The sequence below is a fragment of the Mustela nigripes genome, chromosome 3 (assembly GCF_022355385.1).
Source record: "Mustela nigripes isolate SB6536 chromosome 3, MUSNIG.SB6536, whole genome shotgun sequence".
Taxonomy (NCBI): domain Eukaryota; kingdom Metazoa; phylum Chordata; class Mammalia; order Carnivora; family Mustelidae; genus Mustela; species Mustela nigripes.
The window spans coordinates 12,768,146-12,789,047 of NC_081559.1; the positions used below are offsets into that span (position 1 = coordinate 12,768,146).

The window sequence follows — 20,902 nt, forward strand, 5'->3', positions numbered from 1 at the left end:
GGAGGGTTTTAAAAGGGGTTTCCTGTGCTAAAGAAGACTCACAGGATACGCGGAGGCCTCGCCCTTGTCGAGTCAAAGTTGTTTTTCCCTCTAGCGAGGCAGTAACAGGAAGAAGGTTGGGGAACCTTACACTCTGCCTCGCCCACTTCAAGTGTCTGCCAGTGGGGTGCAGGATATGGGGACGTTTATTTGCACCTACATTTCCTTCCGGAAACTAGGTTCTTGGTTGAAGTGCTTTGTTCTTCTAGATTGCTAGGACATCTGTAAAGCGAGGGAGACTCTTGTCCAGTAGAATTGTGATCTCTATAAGTCAACTATTGGTTTTTCCTTTATCTTCAGGGCAGCCAGGAGTCTGAGTAATGTCACATATATCCCATCTTGGGGAGGGGGTTGTAGGGTGTCGCCTTCTACGTTGTCCTCAGCTAGCCTTCTCCTCCCTCATCCGGTGGTGGGGGGCGATCTCTGGGCCTGACACCGTGAAGGGTAGGCCATCCAACATTTCTCAGTGTAAACCCGAAGTCTTAAATGAGAAAGGCCAAGGGAGGCGGGACTGGGCTAGAGGACGCCACGTCCTCTAGCAGGCTTAGGCTTTCAGTTTCCTTTTCCCCATCCTGCCGGGGATTTTTCAGGCGTCGCTGTCAGCGAAGCTTAAGAAGAGCCCCGCGGTGAGCACGACCGACCGGTATGTGCCCAGACTTGCCCCTTTGGCTCCCCTCCCAACCCTCCCCCGGTCCCAGAACCTTCGCTGAGGGGCCCTGGCGTCGCCTCCCCTGCCCCTCCCAGCTTCTCCTGCAGTAACTCTTCCCGGAACTGGCCTGGGGCGGGCCGGGCCAGGTCGGGGTTGGGGAGAAGTGGGCTTTCCAGGAGATGATGACTCAGTCCCTAGGGTCCTCATTTGCTGTTTGTGGGGCAGGGGCAGGGGCAGGCGGAGGGAGGGGCGGCCCTGGGACAGCCCTCCAGACAAACAGGCTCCCCCCACCCCAGATTTCAGGTGGGCCCCAGGAGGCGGCAGGCAGCCCGGATACTGTCCAGCGCGCCCCCGCGCACCGGGTTCTTCCGCAGCTCCGGAAGCCGTGTAAACTTTGCTTAAAATCAGCCTGAGAGTTCCTGGGGCGCCCTCACTTCTGGGGCAAACTGTTCAAAGGTTCGGCAGTGGCCTTTCGAAAAGCTGATGAGAAGGAAGACTGTTGCTGCTCCACCGTGGTAGCTGGCCTGGCCTGCAATTTTTACTCTGCTGCGGCAGCCGGGCCAAAGAGTGCCGGGTTGTTTTGCACAGCAGTGTAAGATGTATTTCAGCAAACTGCAGGGAAACTTCTTTGCTAAAGTTTGGAATGACTGGTAAGAATTTTGTAAGGCCTTAACATAGACTCGTTCCAGCTCCCAGCCTTTCCCCTTCTTCAGAACAAACAAACAAAAAAACCTCAAAACCGAAACCGAAAAACTTGGGAAATGTTAAGTTAATTTCAAGATGTTCCCGCTTGATGGTGTCCGGATTTGGACAGGACATGTTCTTTTTAAACATTAACAGGGGAATGCCATAGAACAAAGACCAGGGAGGTCTGTTTTTGTTTAGAGAACAGGAAGTGAGTAGGGCGTGGGTTAGTAAGGGCTCTAAAGCCCTCTCCAATTATTTTCATTTGTTGACTTTTGAAATTTATTTAGGCTATGAGACTTCAGTCCCAGTAGGGAGAGCGCTGTGTCGCGCATTTTGGACACGGACAAACCTGGATAATCTAAAACTAAGACTGGGCTCTGGTGGGCTTGACCTACTTTAGGTAAGGTATTTCAGAGAAGAGAGACAGAATTTTTGGTATTTTCCCTCTACTGGTTCCCCTAAATAATTTTACAAAAAATTTTTATTGGGGGCGCCTGGGTGGCTCAGTCCTTAAGCGTCTGCCTTTGGCTGAGGTCATGATCTCAGAGTCCTGGGAGAGTCTTGGGATCGAGCCCCGTATCCGGCTCCCTGCTCAGCGGAGAGCCTGCTTTTTTCTTCCTCTCCCACTCCCCCTGCTTGTGTTCCCTCTCTCGCTGTGTCTCTGTGTCAAATAAATAAAATCTTAAAAAAGTTACATTGGGAGAAAATTTGGCTTAACTCCAAAATTACAAAGGGGAAAAAAGAAAGAAAGAAAGAAAGAAAAGCCTGAGGACTGGAGGGGAATTTTGAATGTTTGCCATAGAGGAGTTTTCATGTTAACACCTTTCTTTTTTTTTTTTTTAAAGATTTTATTTACTTATTTATTTCACAGAGAGAGATCACAAGTAGATCACAAGTAGACAGAGAGGCAGAGAGGCAGGCAGAGAGAGAGAGAGAGAAGCAGGCTCCCTGCTGAGCAGAGAACCTGATGTGGAACTCGATCCCAGGACCCCGAGATCATGACCTGAGCCGAAGGCAGCGGCTTAACCCACTGAGCCACCCAGGCGCCCCATGTTAACACCTTTCTTAGAGCTTCTTGGATGGACGTCCTGATTAAAATGGCTTTTTCTAACGACTAAACGTTTTCTATTTTCTGTTTTTAACTGACATTTGCTCTTCTCTTTATCACTGTATTACTTACTAGCCTGGCACCCGCTTTCGAAGGTGAGTCTGCAGCGGTGGGGGGCCCCTTGTGGCCCGGGAATCGCGCCCGCCCGCGGTGGGACTCGGGCGCCGGGGGCCCTGCTGGAAACCGCAGCGGAAATAGGTTTCGTGTCTGCGGCGAGCTGGAGTCGCGGCTTCGCCCGCAGCGCGGAGCTGGGGACGCGTTCGCAGCGCCCCCTCCTTCTCCGCCCGCAGCACGTAATTCCCCCGAGCTCCACGTGGTGCTTTGCTTACCCGAGGGAGAGTTTCGGGACTGTGGTGGGTGTACCCTTGCGGAGTTTTTTTGGGTGCGGGGGTGGAGGGTTCTTAAGTCTTAAGTTTCCGGTGGGCTGCCTGGAGGAGGCTTCCGGGGCTTAGCAGGAGGAGCGTCCCGGAAGCCACCTGGAGCGTCCACCTGTTGATGGGTGCGACGCTGCCCTCCCGTTTCCGAAATACTCGCAACACTGGAAGTTTCCTGGAGCTGCAGGTCCCTCGCGGGTAGGTCTCGCTCCCGTCCCTGACCCAGCGGGAAGAGCCGGGGCTGCCCGGGCGTGAGTAGACCGTGAATCCTGTCCGCCTCTCTTCTCTCCACCTGCGCCCGGTGCTGCAGTCACCTGGGCTCCCGGGGTGTAAGGGCACTGGTCCCGATCCCCCTCCCCTCGCCGCCAGAAATGGATTGAGCCGCTTTTAGCCCTTCTGGCCCCCTGGGGGACTTGGCCCACAGCAGTCCCAAGTCGCCAGGGGTGTCATTTGTTCAATCTCAGGAATGGACTCCGTTTGATGATTTCTTCCCTGTAGGGCCGCCAAGGCTAATTAAACTCGTGCTTATGGAGGGGACTGCCTCCTTTCCTTTGATTCAGTCTAATCCTGCCAACATTTATTGAGTTCCTATGGGCCAGGCTGAGTTCTGGGTGCTGGGGACATAGAGATGCATCTGAAGTTGATTCCTTCCCCCAGAAGCCTGCAGAGTGGCTGGGGAAGATGAGCCAAGTTACTTCTGTGGGTAACTTAGATTCAAGGCAGCCTAGACAGGGGCCAGTGACGGCCAAGAATGAGAGGAAGACCACGTTGGAGAAGTAATGACAGGTAACAAGCAGCGTATACTCATGCTCCTTTTTGCTTTCCTTACTATATACATCAGTGAGGTTAAGAAACTATCATTAGGGGGGCACCTGGGTGGCTCAGTGGGTTAAGCCTCTGCCTTTGGCTCAGTTCATGGTCTCAGAGTCCTGAGATTGAGCCCCGCATCAGGCTCTCTGCTCAGCAGGGAGCCTGCTTTCCCCTCTCTGTCTCTCTGCCTACTTGTGATCTCTCTCTCTCTTTGTCAAATAAATAAATTAAAAAAAAAAAAAGAAAAAGAAACTATCATTAGGGTAATGCCCTGTGTCTCCTCTATGTTCAGCTCCACTTACTCTAGAAGACCTCAGTAACCCACAACCATATGTTCCCTTCCTCTCTACTTTCATACACTTGGTGGCTGTCATTACACTTACCATAAATAACACTCTGTATTGTAATGCTTTTCTTCAAAAAACTTTCCAGTTAAGTTGTAATATAATTATCTGTGTTAAAATATATGCCCCGTAAATAGAGAAAGTCCTTAGTCCCCCATTCCCTAAGATAATGGAAGGTTGAAGTTTAATGTTTTTTTTTCCAGACATTTTATGCACACAAATACAGACTTTGAAATGTATTTTGTATGATGTTGTTTCTTCAGTTGCATCTCAGTTATGTTTATTTTTTCCTATTAACATCTCTTGTTTTCTTAGCTCGAATTTCACTCCCCTCTGGCGTTAGTATTTCTTTTTTTTTTTTTTTTTTTTTTTTATGTTTTTTTTTTTTTTTCAGAGAGAGAGAGGGGGAGAGCCAGCACAGGCAGACAGAGAGGCAGGCAGAGGCAGAGGGAAGCAGGCTCCCTGCTGAGCAAGGAGCCCGATGTGGGACTCGATCCCAGGGCGCTGGGATCATGACCTGAGCTGAAGGCAGCTGCTTAACCAACTGAGCCACCCAGGCGTCCCTGGCGTTAGTATTTCTAATGAAAAATTTTTTTCCTAATGACCACTCTTCTTGTTTTTGAGAATGTGTGTATCCACAATTTACACTTAATTCATTTGCTTGTTTATATATTTCCAATGTTTTTTTCTCCCTCAGTTCTCCTTTGACCCCATGTACATATGAATATATGTATATATATATAATTTTCTTTCCAGATAAAACTGCTTCTTTCTCTGTTGGTCTCTGCTTTTAGCCACTTTGCCCTTATTTGGCCATTTAGGTTTTTGTGCAAAAAAGACCAACAGCTTCTTCATTGTTTTCCTCTTGTTCTGTACATTGGGTTGGGTGTCATCTTTGGTAATTCCGTGCTTATGAAAGAACGAAACTTCACCCATGGGATACCACTTTCATCTGTATATTCAAGATGGTTTGTTTCTTCTCCAGGTGGAGAAATTAACCCATTTTATTTACGTTAGTATCTATATACTTAATTTTTCAGTATAATTTTAAAAATTCCCTTGCAGCTACTTGCCCCAAGGTTTAAAATGTTCCTCGGGTTACTGTCTTCAGTCTGTCATCTGATTTTACAAGTAGGAACCAAAGCTTCCTCATCTACTTGATAAATTCTTGAGCTTTCTTTTCTTTCCTTTTTAAAAAATCTTTTGGATCTTCCCTTTAGCTTACTATATGTCTTTTGTTTGTTTTTGGTTTAGATTTTACTTGAAGCTCTCAAAAAGTATAGTTTTTAATATTAGTGATACTTGTTTTAAAGAGTAGACGCATGACAAATCTGGCTTGGATACTCTCTGGCAAATGAACCAAATTCCTTGCAAGAATGACCAAAGCTTGATTCAGAGTGGAGTAAAATAAATCAGTAATAAGTAAATCCCTTCATTCGCATGTACTGAGCACCTGCATTTACGGAGTCTATCTTTTTCAGCTGGATTGTCAACAGGAATGTCAAGGAGCCTAGAAAGAGGGAGTGGGAAGGAGATGAGAACAGTTAAATAGGTACCGAGATAGTGATGGGGCTGAGGCAAATGGGGAATTTTTATTTTCTTCTTTACTTTTCTCCATTCTCCAGATTGTCCTATAGCATGCAAGGAGTGCCTTAATAATGAGAAAAAAGGATGCTATATAGGAAGAATGGCAAGGGCTTTATATCTCCAATACTATGCACAACTCATGATTTTGAACAGGACTTTCTCCTAATGGGTCAACCTTGGAGAATCCATTGCATGAACTGAGCAAAAAGACTTGCTGGGTTGACTTTTTAGTTCAAACTCATCTTGTATAAATGGACTTCAGTACAGAGAAATGTCTGCTAAATATTTTATTTTAGTGTGGCATAATGGATACTTTGGACAGATAGCATTGTTTCTTGAGACCGTTAGGATTCTTTTGGTGAAAACCTTGAGGAGGATTGTGTATTTTCCTATTGTGGTTGCCTGGTGATAAAGATGACGTCACTACAAAGAACCCAGGCTAAGTCACAGCCCTCCTTTGCTCTACTTGGAACTAAGATCTGGTGTGTGAACTCTGGCTTTGCTGCAGCATTGAAACTCAGCTTCGCCTGTTGCTTTTTGTTGTTGAGGAAATTGAAACCTCAGATAAAGTGATAAATTCAGTAAATGTTTCATACTGTCCTATGCCCATTTCTCAGTCACATGAGTGAATATGTTGCTAGCTCATAGACAGTTAGTTGTGTCTTAAGCTTACACCATCTCATATAAGGTATAATTCTTTAAATTTAGGCAATTTTGAGGCTATCTTGAGAGAATTATACTACGTGCAGAGGACTGGCCTAGAGGTTTGGCAAAAATGAAAATCCTGATGTGTAAATGTTAGAGTTTTATAAGTTTTGAGCCAAAGGTACAGTGAGCTAGACCTTATGTTAAAAGGCCAGGGTTTGTCTGCTGAGTTTGGCTTGAGATGTTGTATTTTGCTTTTTCAAGATGCGGTCCCGCCAGCTCTTAGGAAGCCCTTCATGGAGGGGCACCGGGCCTCTTACAGTTCCAGTGTAAGCCAGTCTTAAACAATAGCGTCGTTATCCTTCATGTTTGCAAAACCTTGCTTTCACAATCTGTTTCCTGGACCTACCAGCCAGGTTCCTGGTATGATATGTATGCCAGCTCCTTCTTGCTTCATCCTAGCTTACGAAAGGATGAGTAGGTATCACATGTGTGGGCCTGCTGGAGTTGTGTAATGAAGGCCAGGCTGTTCTTGGGACGGTGGGCTTGGCAGGCCTGACCAGGGCTCACCAACAGCCTGATGAAGGTGGGTGAGAACCTACCTGTTTCCAAGGACCTTACTCCCTATGACAGATACCCAACTAGAGTAAGATAAATGTCAGAAGAAAGTACAAACAGTGCTGGGAAGCAGTGGGAGATGACCCTAACTTAGGAAGAAGCAGCAGGAAATGACCCTGACTTAGGGATCAAGATAAGCCTAAGGAAGAGAAGCCTTGGAAGATGTGATAGAGTTTTGATGGACAGAGACTGGGAAGAGGGAAGGAGCTTTTCCAAGGGAGGCAAATACTTGAGCAAAGAGATTTGGACAGAAAAGCCCTGTCCAGAGAACCTTGAGATATCTATCTGTCATGAGTTAAATCATGAGTTGGGGAGAACTCTCAGGTCTTCTTGGGGGGATACTCCTAGGTACTTGGCTAGGTAGGAGAAGTTTGCCCTCGTGGAAATTTAACTTTGGTTAAGGTGGAATGGACCATGGGGCACCTGGCTGGCTCAGTCGATTAAGCTCAGTCCTGGCTCAGGTCACTATCCCAGGGTCATGGGATCAAGCCTTGTGTCGGGCTCCCTGCTTAACAGGGAGTCTGCTTCTTTCTCTCTCTACGTCTTCTCCTGCTCCTGTGCTCTCTCACTCTCAAATAAATAAATAAAGGCTTAAAAAAAAAAAAAAAGATTGGGCGCCTAGGTGGCTCGGTTGGTTAAGCCTCTGTCTTCTGATTGGGTTGTGATCCCAGGATCCTCTAGGATTGAGTCCCGCATTGGGCTCCCTGCTCCTCAGGGAACCTGCTTCTCCCTCTGCCTCTCTGTGTCTCTCATGAGTAAATAAAATAAAATAAAATAAAAGAAAATAAAAAAGATGGAGTGGGCCATTGCATTGAATGGCTTTACTTTTATTGACCTTGGTGATTCTGCTTATGTTTTTGTATCTAATTAAATGATTTATACTCTCCTCTCCGTCTAGATCTTTCTTGTTCTGTTCTTTCATTCCTCATTTTCTGTGCCATCTCTCTGCAACTGTTATGAACCAGGGACGTGACGGGAGGTGATGTTATGTTGGTATTTGTGGAAGTTTCCCTGAGAGTCATGGGACTGAGCCCCATTAAAGGACTTCATAAAAATATCTTTAAATTTGATGTCATTTTATGGGGCGCCTGGGTGGCTCAGTCGGCTAAGCCACTGCCTTTGGCTCAGGTCATGATCTTAGAGTCCCGGGATCGAGTCCCATGTTGGGCTCCCAGCTCTATGGGGAGTCTGCTTCTCCCTCTGACCTTCTCCCCTCTCATGCTCTCTCTCACTCCCTTTCTCACTCTCAAATAAATAAATAAAATCTCAAAATTGATGTCATTTTATAATTGAGATTATCTGTTGTTTGTGGGCAATTTGCTACAATTGAAATTGCATGCCTTGTGAAGCCAAATGATGTTTTAATGTCTATTTTTAGCTCCCAGTGCATAATAATGGTCAGTAACACCTCCAATCGGAAAGTGTTTATGGCTCCGCCTGGGTACAGGGTCATCTAGACTATGTTTGAGTAGGTTTCTGCAGCATTCCAGAAATCAGGAGCCACTGGGTGATCTATTATTTATAGACTGATAATTTATATCTGTGTGTGTGGTTGGGGGTGTTATGCCAAATGTCATTTCATGTACCCTTTTAGGTTTAAAATGCCTCACTCAGGTGGAAGAGGAAAGATGGGTTCATTCTAGTAGCTGCTTGAATCGTTACACGCACGGCCCATCTCCACTGATTCTGTACATGTGTGGAGGAGGAAGGCGGCTTTTCTTAGGTTCAGGATGACTTCATGGAATTCCCGTGAGACAGCCACATCATCTTTTGCCCAGGATCACTTAACCCCTTCTCTCTGATCCTTTCAGAGTCACCTGGGCAACTCTCTGAGGGACTTGATCTTCGTGTTTCAGTGGGAATCTCCAGACACCTGAAAGTTCTGGCTTTGCCTGATGCTTCCTGCAGCTGGCGAGGCAGGCTGTCCTCCATCACCCCGAGTTTGGTGGTGTCCTGGAAAGTTACATTTGCTTTCATGCTGTGGCCTTGCTTGTTTTCCTGCCACCCCCTGACTTCGTTTCAGGTAGAGAAGCAACACAAAGAATGGGCGGTTCAGTATATCTTTGAGTAGTTGAGGTGTGTCGGGAACCAGTCATGCTGGTGGCTGTGTTGCTGATTACAGAGACTGTCATGTGCTTTGGATACCAGATGGTTTGGAGGAAAAGTTGACATTGTGTGAGAAAGACTGAGAAACCCGACTTCGGTCAATCACATTTTACTGTCACCTGTTGGGGCCGATGCCCACTCCCAGGGAGGTATGGCCATCATGCTGTGATGATACAAAAAAGTTACTGGTCAAGTCTGTGTAGACTCTTCCCAGGGAAGCTTTACACAGTAGGAGATGCTTCAGCTGGCCCTAAAAGCTGAGAAGGGTTTTTCTGGACAGGTAAGTGGAAGAGGGTAGTCCCAGCAAAGGCAGAGAGGCACGGGAAAGAACTCTGGATTGAGGTTAGGTTGAAACTAAATGTGCAAAGTATGTGTGTTGTGTGTGTGTGTGTTTTAAAAGATTTTATTTATTTATTTGACAGACAGAGATCACAAGTAGGCAGAGAGGCAGGCAGAGAGAGAGAGGAGGAAACAGGCCTCCTGCCGAGCAGAGAGCCCAATGAGGGGCTCGATCCCAGGACTCTGAGACCATGACCTGAGCCAAAGGCAGAGGCTTTAACCCACTGAGCCACCCAGGTGCTCCTGCAAAGACCACGAGAGGCTTGAATGCAAAGAAAATTGGAACCTGCAACGGGAGATGAGAAATCACTGCAAGGTTTGCATTAGGAAGATGGCTTAGTTCAAGTATGGACTTCAGAAAGTTCATTCTGATAGACGATTGATTTGGAAGGGATGAGACCATAGGCAGGAAAAACAGAAGGGCCAGGAGAAAAGTCTGGGTGAGAGATAGATGTTAGGATTAACATCTTTTCTCACCCAGACACCCTCATTTAGGGAACAGGTTCAGAAGGAGGGTGCTGAGGAGTCAGAGAAGGTTAGGGACGGACTGCATAGGATATGGTAGTGTGAGGTGAGCCAAAGGAGTTTCCAGTAGTGATTAATCAGCAGCATCCGAAGATAGAGTGCCTAGGTAAAAGAGAACTGCCAAGTGACTTGGATGAGGCCGCTAGATCACCAAGTCCCCTTGCAAGAGCCCTGTCGTCAGGACTGGGACACCAGGGTGAGCAGAGTGAGGCACTCAACTTAGGCACAACATTTAAGGGGGTGCTCAACTCAGTCATCAGGACAAATAATACTTTAGTGCAATATTTTGGAAAAAAAATGACATTCATGCAAAAAATGCACAATAAACAAACTATCAAAATTTAAAATAGACCTAGCATCAGTTTACAGATTTTTCTTTGGCCTCAGTTCCAGTATGGCTGCAGACTGAGTGTCGTTTTGTAAGGGATATGGTGAGAGGGAGGACACAGTAAGGGCATATTGAGTGAATCAGAATTGTAAGAGTTGAGGCACTGAGTGCAGACTCCCTTCGTGAGGGTCCAGCTTTATGTAAAGCGAAATAAAGTGAAAGGGTGGTTGGCCTCGGGATCTCAGGCTTAAGGTTTTTTTTTTTTTTTTTTTTTTCCTTTTTTTCATTTTATTTCTCTTTTTAAGAGAGGAGAGACTTGGACATGTTGATTAGCTGGAGGTAGAGAGGGGTTGATGGAAGAGTACTTGTAGGGGCTCATGGAGACAGGAGGGCACAGGGGGAAGGGATGGTCCTGGCAAGGCGAGGAGCAGCAGGTGCCGGCCCCACGGTAGGAAGGTGCGAGATTGTGGGAACTTGCTTCTGATAAATGGCAAGTTCAACCCATGAGAAATGGCCCCAGTCAGGTACACGAAAGCCGTGAAGGTTGGAGTGGTCAGGCAGAGATGGGAAGGAGCTGACCAAGGTCCTGTAAAAGCCATTGTGGAGCAGTGATAAGGGGCTGGCTCAGCTTGAAGGCCACCAGTGTTTGGTGTGATCTTTCTCCCTCTTCGCAGCATGACTTGCTACTCTCAGTGTATGAGTGGCGGAGGCTCACCATCCAGAGGTGGGATGCTGGGGTGGCCAACCATCCTGAGACTCCTGGGACCGAGGAATGTCCTGAGAACACGGACAGGGCTTCTGGCATGCCAGGACAAGTCCTGTACTGGAGGTGTTTGCAGAGTTGGTGGTCAGGAGGCAAAGGGCAAGACCACTGCATACACTGGCCAGAGAGAGTTCCCACGTGCTCTAGGTCCAGTCTGGCATGAAAAGGAAGTGAGGTCATTATCTGGTAGCAACTTGTGAAACTCCGTTTATTCATTGATTCATTCAACAAATACTCATGAAATGCCAGCTATGAGTCAGGCCCTGGAGTCCATGCACAGGAATTGCGTAGATTATCCTTCGGTGGTTAAGGTCAGCCGGTGCTCAGGACTTGTTCTCATCTCTGTCTAGAGGATGGAAAGATACAAACTGCGTTTCCTAGACTCCTTTGCAGCTGGCATGTGACCTAAGTTCTGCCAACTACGTGCACTCAGGTAAGATTTGTACACAGAAGTGGGTAGAGGCCAAGAGCTGACTGCTTTTCTTAGTTTCTCTGTTGAAACATATGATGGCGGTGAGGTAGGGATTTGGGCAGTGGTGTTCCGGTGTCCAGTCACCAGCTTTGGAGATGTTGGAAGCAGGTGGGATGGTCGACTGCTCTCTGCTCTCTGGGTCGCTTTATGCAGGTGAGCCCAGCACTCACAGTGCTCTTCCCATTGCCCTGGCTGAGATGAGATCTTTTGGGGTGCTGTAGGAGCTTTTCTCAGAAGCCCAGGCAAGAACACTTTCTACCCAGCCCTTGGAACAGTTTTGTAGGCATCCATATTAAATTTATTTCTGTTGAAAATACCTGGAGTGCTTTCTGTTTCTAGAACCTGACGTGGCTCCTTTATTAGACAGTGTCATAGATATTAACACTGATGACATTGTCTTTGTTTGGTGTTAAATAGCAACTGTTCCATGACTTCTACTTGAGAAATGAAACTAGAACTGGTCTTGGGTTTAGTTGCTTTGCCTGTGAAGATTGGGGAGTTTGAAGCACTGTGGAGAGTTTGTGTGGGTGTGGAAAAGAAGGAGACAATTATCAAACTAGAATTTTCCAGTGAAGGCAGGAAAGGGGGATTGCTTACAAACTTTCGAAAACCTACCCAGATGCCAGTTTTCTCTGGTGAGGGAAGGTGAACTGCTTAAAGCAGCAGAGTGAAACACAACTGGCAGAATATTGATCAGTCAAGAGGACTGGGTATTTGAAAGCAAGAAAGAAAAAGAGTTGGGCTTGGATTACCCCTTTGTCCTTCAGTGGAGGGAGGTGAAGCAAGTGACTTCTGAGGAGGTGAATGGAGTGCGGAGCTGGGCAGCTCAGGGAGGGGGTGCTGGGAAGCGGCAGACACCCTCTTTTCTCAGAACGTCTAAAGAACTCTTTCTACCTGCCACCCCCTGCTAACCCACTCTGCCCCATCAAAATCTGATGTGTTCTTTAGGAGGATAACTTGGGGATGCCTCTAAGCTTTCTTGGACATGCTCTGCCTCTCCTCTTCTCCCACACGCTTGCATTTTCTTTATACACTACTTGTTAACTGAACTGGTGAAGGCTGGGTGTGGAAGAGACAAGTTAAATTTAGTTTGAAAACCTATAGAGTGGGGTGTCTGGGTGGCTCAGTTGGTTAAGCGTCTGCCCTTGGCTCATGTCATGACCCTGGAATCTTGGGTTCAAGCCCCATGTCTGGCTTCCTGCTTATCAGAAACTCTGCTTCTTCCTCTCCTTTTGCCCCTCCTTGCTTGTGTTCTCTCTCTCTCAAATAAATAAAATGTTTTAAAAAGAAAATAAAAAGGGGGCACCTGGGTGGCTCAGTGGGTTAAAGCCTCTGCCTTTGGCTCAGGTCATGATCCCAGGGCCCTGAGATCAAGCCCCGCATGGGGCTCTCTGCTCAGTGGGGAGCCTGTTTCCCTCTCTCTCTGCCTGCCTCTCTGCCTACTTGTGATCTCTCTCTGTCAAATAAATAAAAATTTTAAAAATCTTAAAAAAAAAAAAAAAGAAAAAGGATGGGGCGCTTGGGTTGCTCAATGGGTTAAAGCCTCTGCCTTCTGCTTGGGCCATGATTCCAGGGTCCTGGGATCGAGCCCCACAGCAGGGAGCCTGCTTCCTCCTCTCTCTCTGCGTGACTCTCTGCCTACTTGTGATCTCTGTCTGTCAAATAAATAAAATCTTAAAAAAAAGAAAAGAAAAGAAAAAGGAAATGACAAGGTTCCTCTTTGGTTTATTATTGTTTTCTTTAAAAATATTTTATTCATTTATTTGACAGACACAGATCACAAGGAGGCAGAGAGAGAGGAAGAAGCAGGCTCCCCGCTGAGCAGAGAGCCTGATGCAGGGCTCGATCCCCGGACCCTGGGATCATACCCTGAGCTGAAGGCAGAGGCTTAACCCACTGAGCCACCCAGGAGCCCCTATTATTGTTTTCAAATTTTATTGTACTGTGGTCAGAGTGTGTGGTATGAGGTACATTTATTTTGACAGTTATATACCTATTTCTCAGCTTATAAAGTAAGATGTTACAAATTCAGTTATTTCCGCTGTGCATTTTTATCTAGTCATATTCTCTTCATCCTATAATGGAAACCACTTTTCTGAATTCAGTATTTATTATTACTATGTATGTTTTCATATTTTTAACACACACTGCTAAACAATATAGTTATTATTTTTCACATTTAGGATTTTAATGCAAATTAGTCATGGTATGTACGCTTTAGCAACTTGCTTTCTGCTTCAGAAAAATATTTGTTTTGTTTTGTGTTTGTGAGATTCATGTAGTTCTAGTTCATTCATTTTTCAGGGATGTATAGTCTTTCATTAAAGACTGTAACATTTTATTATCTTTATCAGATAATTGTCCAGTTGTTCTTCAAAGTAGCTGTACTAATTTATGATTCCTCCAGTAACATTGGAGAGTTTATATTTCTCTGACATTTGGTTACAGATACTAGCATTTAACTGATGTGAAATAATACCTCATTATAGTTTAAATTTGCATTTCTCTGACTAATCTTATGGTTCAAACATCTTTTCATATCGTTAGTAGCTATTTGGGTTTTTTCTTCTGGGAAGTGCCTGTTGCCAGTTTTCCCTTTGGGTTGCTTGTCTTATACTCATTGATTTGCAGAAATTGTTTGTTTGTTTGTTTGTTTGTTTGTTTCTTTCTCTCTATCACTCCTTCCTTCCTTTCTTTCTTTCTGATTTTATTTTTAAGTAATCGCTACGCCCAGTGAGAGGCTCGAACCCACAGCCCTGGATTAAGAGCTACATGCTCTATTGACTGAGCCTGCTGGGTGCCCCTGCAGAAATGCTGTCTCTACTCTGGATACAAATTTTTTGTTAAGTAAATAGGATGCATTTGTCTTCTCTGTCTGTGCTTAATCTCTCTCTCTCTCTCTCTCTTTTTTTTTTTTAAGATTTATTTATTTATTTGACAGAGATCACAAGTAGGCAGAGAGGCAGGCAGAGACAGAGAGAGGGGGAAGCAGGCTCCTGCTGAGCAGAGAGCCCAATGTGGGGCTCGATCCTAGGACCCTGAGATCATGACCTGAGCTGAAGACAGAGCCTTAACCCACTGAGCCACCCAGGCACCCCTTAATCTCTTTCATTTTTAAAAGGATGCCTACTTTTTACGTCTTACGAAATCTCTTTGTAATTGGAGGTTATAGAATTTCATTTAGACTTTCATATCCAGAGCTTTAGTACAAGTGGAATTGACTTATAAATAATGTGAGGAAAGGACCCCTATTTCCCCCCTATATGTATTGAATAAGCAGTTGTCCCAGAACCATTTCTGAATGTCAGTGTCCTTTCTCTGTTGATTGGCAGGACCCCCTCAGTCCTCGGTGTGTGGACTGATTTCTGAGTTCTCACCTGTGTATTGGCTGCTATATTATGTATGCCAGTACCATATTATGTTTGTATAAAACCTTCATGTCTGGTAAGGCAATTTCCTCCAACTGGTGGTTCTTAAAACTTGTATTGGTGGAGCACCTGGGGGGCTCAGTGGGTTAAAGCCTTTGCCTTCCCTGGGATCGAGCCCCAGCGGGGAGCCTGCTTCCCTTCCTCTCTCTCTGCCTGCTTGTGATCTCTGTCAAATAAATAAATAAAATCTTAAAAAACACCCAAATCTTGTATTGGCTATTTTGAACCTTCTCCTCCTCTTTCACCTAGGTTTAAAATCAGCTTGCCACAGTCCATGGCAAATTATTTTTAAGTTTTTGATTGGACTTCTAGTAAATTTATAAATTCATGTGAGTGTCTATATTACAGCAAGTTTTTTCAGATTATCTAGCACAGGGTTTCTTAATCTTGGCACTCTTGGTGTCTGCGCTTGGATGATTCTTTGTTGTGGAGGATGTACATTTGAAGGATGTTCAGCACCATCCCTGGCCTGATGACCAAAAATGTGTCACGTCATTATCAGATGTCCCCTGATGGACAGAACTGCCATGGATCCAGAAATATTGATTTGGCCTGTTGCAGAAATTTTCCTTATTTTCTGGAAAGTTTTCATATTTATTTAAATTCTTTCAGATGTAGGTTCCTCAGATGGGAATTTATTTGTGTTGTCTACTGCCATGGTGATTTTTATTTTGGGGCATGACACGTTTTTAAGCATGAACTTGCCTCCTGTGGAATGGATGTCTTCTGTGCCCTGGGTTATGAAGGCAGCCTTGTGGGGTGGTTTTGAGTTTGCCTCTGAAGGTCTTACAGGCTTCCCTAGTTTGAGAGTGATTTTTATGTTAATGTCTTGGTTTGGGATTGAAAGAAACCCCAACACAGTAGTGATTCCTTGGACCCTGACTCTCCTTCTCCCTTCCAATTCCCCCTTTCTCAAGTGCCTGCCACCCTTAGCTATAAGTAACCGCCTTGACAGCTCCCTGACATGGATATTGGTCTTTGCCTGGAGGTTGGACTGACTCAGCACGGGATCTGTAGTTTTCCTTTTCATATTTTTTCTGAATATGCCAGATGCTACCACTGAGTAATTTGGACTTTGCTGCCAAACTATACCTCCATTAGTACAGAGGAAGACAGCATGCCAGTTCTCTTGCTGAGTGTGCGTGACTGGCAGAAAGTCCTGGTATAATGGTTGGAGGGAACAAACGGAGCAGATGATTTTTTCTTTTTTTGAGCAGATAATATTTTTAAAAAATGATTATCTAATGTTGTTAACTTCTTGACGGCATTGTTCTATCATTGATGACTATGAATCACCAAAGTTGGCAACTCTTTTTAAAAATAGGGAATTAGGGGGCGCCTGGGTGGCTCAGTGGGTTAAAGCCTCTGCCTTTGGCTCAGGGGTCATGATCCCAGAGCCCTGGGATCGAGCCCCGCATCGGGCTCTCTGCTCAGCAGGGAGCCTGCTTCCCTCTCTCTCTGCTTGCCTCTCTGCCTGCTTGTGATCTCTTTCTGTCAAATAAATAAATAAAATCTTTAAAAAAAAATAGGTAATTAGGGGTGCTTGGGTGACTCAGTTGGTTAAGTGTCTGCCTTCTGCTCAGGTCATGATCCCCGTGTCCTGGGATCGAGTCCCACTGTAGGGAGATAGGCTCCCTGTTCAGCGGGGAGTCTGCTTCTCCCTTGTCCCTCTACTCCTCCCCCCCTGCTTGTGCTCTCTCTCTTTCAAATAAAAAAATAAAATCTTTAAAAAAATAAATAAAAATAAGGAATTGAACACTTGATTTCTCTTTGGTTCTTTTTCAGATAAGTCTTGTGAATTTGGATAATGTCTCATTTATTCCTCTTGTGTTTAATGACCTCTTACTTATTTTATACCTTCTGGTGGGTATGAATATTTTATAGATGGATTTATAATGACTACTAATAGAATTGTGACTTGTGGTCAATAGAATAAGTACTTGACTTCCTTCCATGGAAATAGTTTATATTATCGTTAGCCTGTGAATAAAGTATGAACGTAGGGTCTCTAGAATGCATAAAGTTGTTACTAAGTTTTCAGATTAAAAAAAAAATAAAAGTAGTCTGAGGGCCACTTTTTCTACTTTCATTGAGCAGTCATTTAGTAAATTCCATTTCTCTCCAGTTACTCATAACGGCTGTATAGACGTGAGGTTTGGATGAGTGGGCATGGGATTGGCAAAGACACACCAATACTGATTAGCAAGTAGACATAAGGTAAAATGTCTGTTTTTATTAAGAACTCACCCATTTAACCTGATTGTGGGAAGGCCAACGTGAAAGACATAAATGAATGATCTACTTTATTTATTAAGATTTTATTTATTTATTTAATTGACAAGAGACACAGCAAGAGAAACACAAGCTGGGGGACTGAGAGAGGGAGAAGCAGGCTTCCCTCTGAGTGGGGAACCTGATTCAGGGACTCGATCCCAGGACCCGGGGATCATGACCTGAGTTGAAGGCAGATGCTTAACACCTGAGCCACCCAGGTGACCCAGATGGTCTACTTTAAAATAAAATATTTTAAATTTTTGAAAAGTAAAATAAAATTTAAAATAAATTTGATTTTGTTACTTTCAGACACTAAAATACTCATTAATATTTTCATTGATGGGGAACTGTGGATCTCTAGGAAAGTTGTGTTTATTCTAAGAATCTATTTAGTCTTTTTATCTTTGACAGCAAGAACTACTTAATGTTCCATATACCACTTTTTGCTTTGACTGCCAGGAAACTCAGGGACAAATTAACAGTCTGCTAACATTTGTTTAGGCCTTTCTGGCCTGCATATTTGCTTTGTCTTCTCTATCTTTCCACCCCATTTTGACTTTCTAACCTAATGATTTTTTTAGCCTAATCTTTTCCCCTCATCTCATAGAAAAATTTTCTTATATTTAGTGTTGCTATTACAAGATGCCTCAAATCTATTGTGGATTGGAATTGTGCATAAATAAATTAAAAAACTTCAGTATTCTTTTCATTAAATATAGTTCATAAATAAGTGTATGAGCTATGTACAAGTGTACATAAATACACTTGTACACAAATAAATATGTAGTAACAGCAACTTACAGTGGGGTTCTGTTTGCAATAATAATAATAATAATGATTATTTTTTACTAAGATAAACTTTTAACCTTAAATATTCTCTAGTAGAAATAGACAAGATACTCTCTCAGAGCACAAGAGATTATTTAACCTAAAATATAGCAATGAAAATTTATTATTTATTTATTGCTATGAAACTTTAAACCGCGGCTGCCATTTGCAAGGTAAATTTTGAAAAAGAACAGGTTGAGCTTCAATGGAACAATTAAGAATACATCTATGGCATTACCTCCCATTGCTCCCACCCAAGTCCAGCCCCAGGGAGCGAGAACCTTCCCCAGAGTTTCCATTCTACTTCCTTCTTCCACTAATACCATCAGGAACTCCTGTGATAATTGCTGGCTGGAAGCGCTGTTTGAGAGTGAGGGGCCTCTGCCGCTTCCGGGGGCTCAGGGTCTGAAGCCATGATCAAACCTTGACAAGGGCCTTCGTTCAGCTAAAGGGGCCCCGTCCAGTGAGCATTCCCGATGAAGCTGTGAAAATGACCCTGGACTCTGCAGAGATTCTTTCTGCTCAGGAGGAGTTTCAGAGCAGGAGACCGGGAGAGGAGGGTGGAGTAGTTCTGATCCCCTGTAGAAGGTCTCTTGTCAAGACTCGTATTTGTTCAAACCTACTTCAGTTGAGAGTTAACCCTGTGACACCAGTTTTTCTAGTTGCTTGAGCCGCTTAGTCACTGGGCTTTTTCTTCTTCCTCCTCCCACCAAGATTATTCATATACCATTTAGTGATGAACCACTCTCATTTGTGATTTTCTTCCTACCGTGTTTGACATTCTCATAAATTCTGATAAAGCCTGTGGGATTTTTGGAGGATAATCTGTTTCTGGTTTCACTTCCTCTAAAATTTAGGTTATCTTCTTTGTCTGGCTTGGTGTTTCAATCACTTGCTTCTGTTTACCTTAAATAGACATTAACAAGGTCTATCTAATCTGCTAGGTTAGAGAGACCAGGACCAAGAACCTCTACCTTGAATTGGAGAATTGGAGACAGAAGTTACTTTGTTGCGAGGACGTAAAAGATTGCCTTTCAACCACAGAACTCCATTGGAAAGGGTTTTGGAAGACATGAAGAAAACCATCAGAAACGAAGTCAGCAGCCTCATGGCCTCTTACTGACTAGAGTGGAGTTTTATTTTGGCAGTTTTTTGGAACGACACTGTGCACGATGTCTACTGAGGTCATCCATCAGGTTGAGGAGGCCCTTGATGAGGACGAGAAGAAAGTGCTGCTTTTTTTGTGTCGGGACGTGGCTGCCGATGTTGCTCCGCTTAATGTCAGGGACCTTCTGGATATTTTAAGTGAGCGAGGAGTGCTGTCTGCCATGGGCTTGGCTGAGCTGCTCTACAGAGTGAGGCGGTTTGACCTGCTCAAGCGGATCTTCAAGATGGACAGAAGGGCAGTGGAGGCCCACCTGCTCAGGCACCCTGGCCTTATTTCAGACTACAGGTAACTGATGGGCAATTCCCAGGCTGGACCTGGTGAGAGGGAGTGAGGTGGTCCCGGCTTACGAACAAGAGGAATGAGGACCGTAAGAAAATGCAGGGATTGTCACCTCCTTGACCCATAGATTCAACTGCCTTATAATGTTACTTCATTCCTTTGAAATCTTCAAATTCTTAGACCACGTTTGCTTGAAGTAATTGGGTAGAAGCTCATAAAGAAAGTGGAAGGGCTGGGTAGCATGTGTTTGCTTGATGGATAGAACGAGAGAGAAGAACGACTCAGATAGTAATTCTTGCCATCCCCTGAACGTGCGATCTGCAGTGGTCTTTCCTAGGTTATTTTCTGTGATGTCAGACTGGCAGATTCTGAGAAAGGAAATAACAAGTCTGACAGTGATCTTCCTGACCTTTGTAGAGCTCTGTGACCTCCTCCTGAGTCCGCTTTGGTCTTTCCCCTGCTGAAGTAGTTAGTGGGGTGGGCTCCCTTTCTGTGAGTTCCTCTGAGGTCCTTGCCCCCTGACGCTCAGCGGGCCAGGGGTGCAGGACGAGCATCCTCCCCCCCCTCCATTAACCAGCTGTAGGCCTCCTTCAGTTCTGAGAGGAGTGGTCCCAGGAGTCCTCTTTACTTTAGTTTTTCCCCCTCCTGTTTACCTTCTACTCTCTTGGGAGGTTCAGAGAAGCACAGAAGCCACAAGAAAGGCTGCATTTCTGGAGAAAGGAAGATACCCTGTAACCTTAAATTAACGGTTCCTTTTTCTCCAGACCACCAGCCTTCAGTTGTACCAATGTACACATTATTTGGAGAAGATGTGTATTACCAAGAACTCTATTAAGGAGAGCTGAAAGCGGTCTAGGCCTTGGGAAGTGTCTGCAGCTTGAGGTCTAGAGGCCTGTTTCAAGTCCCAATGACAGACCACATGGGCTGAGCCTGCCACTGACATTGGTTGGGTCTTCCTTTTCCCACTTGTAAAGCAAAAAAAAAAAAAAAAAAAAAAAAGACGCAACCCGATTTCACAAGTTTGTTGGTGGAGATCAGTTGTACTAATGGAGTTCGTGAAGTACTTCTAGAACTATGCAGCCCCCTCCAGATGCACATGTTCAGTATTACTGCTCTGGTTAGTTTTCCTTGTCTTCTCCTCTTCAACAATCATACGACGTCTGTGATGCTCTTGACACGTTTTCGGAGGCACTGGGTTTCAGTGAACAAGTTAGGGCACTCTCCGTTTCCTGTCTCCTTGCTATGGTGAGTGTGGACAGTTCTCAGAGCCTTTGGGTGGAGAGATTGGGCATTGGGATTCTAGATTCATCGATGCATCTGTTCAGTGGCCTTTTTTTTGGGTCAACACATGCCAGGTGTTTGGTAAGCGCTAGAGCCATATGGACGAAGCATCTTCTATCGTCAAGAATTTAAGAGCGTGGGGAACCTGGGTGGCTCAGTGGGTTAAGCCTCTGCCTTTGGCTCAGGTCATGATCTCAGAGTCCTGGGATCAAGCCCCACATCGGGCTCTCTGCTCAGCAGGGAGCCTGCT

At 44.9% G+C, this 20,902-nt stretch overlaps 1 protein-coding gene across 9 annotated transcripts in view; it reads left to right on the plus strand.

Moving 5' to 3' along the window:
- Positions 1–303: 303 nt before the first annotated feature.
- Positions 304–20,902, plus strand: part of CFLAR (CASP8 and FADD like apoptosis regulator) — a 48,236-nt gene continuing 27,637 nt past the window's right edge. For 2 of the 9 annotated variants that reach the window (XM_059393193.1, XM_059393194.1), the window contains exons 1-2: positions 1,663–1,775; positions 18,869–19,377. In XM_059393193.1, the coding sequence (XP_059249176.1) occupies positions 19,097–19,377 (281 nt within the window). In that variant the 5' untranslated portion in view covers positions 1,663–1,775; positions 18,869–19,096. Of the gene's footprint in view, positions 683–984; positions 1,339–1,662; positions 1,776–2,636; positions 3,056–3,090; positions 3,644–11,272; positions 11,356–11,438; positions 11,548–18,868; positions 19,378–20,902 lie in introns of those variants that run through there. The other 7 variants (XM_059393188.1, XM_059393187.1, XM_059393189.1 and 4 more) reach the window with 7 other exon arrangements.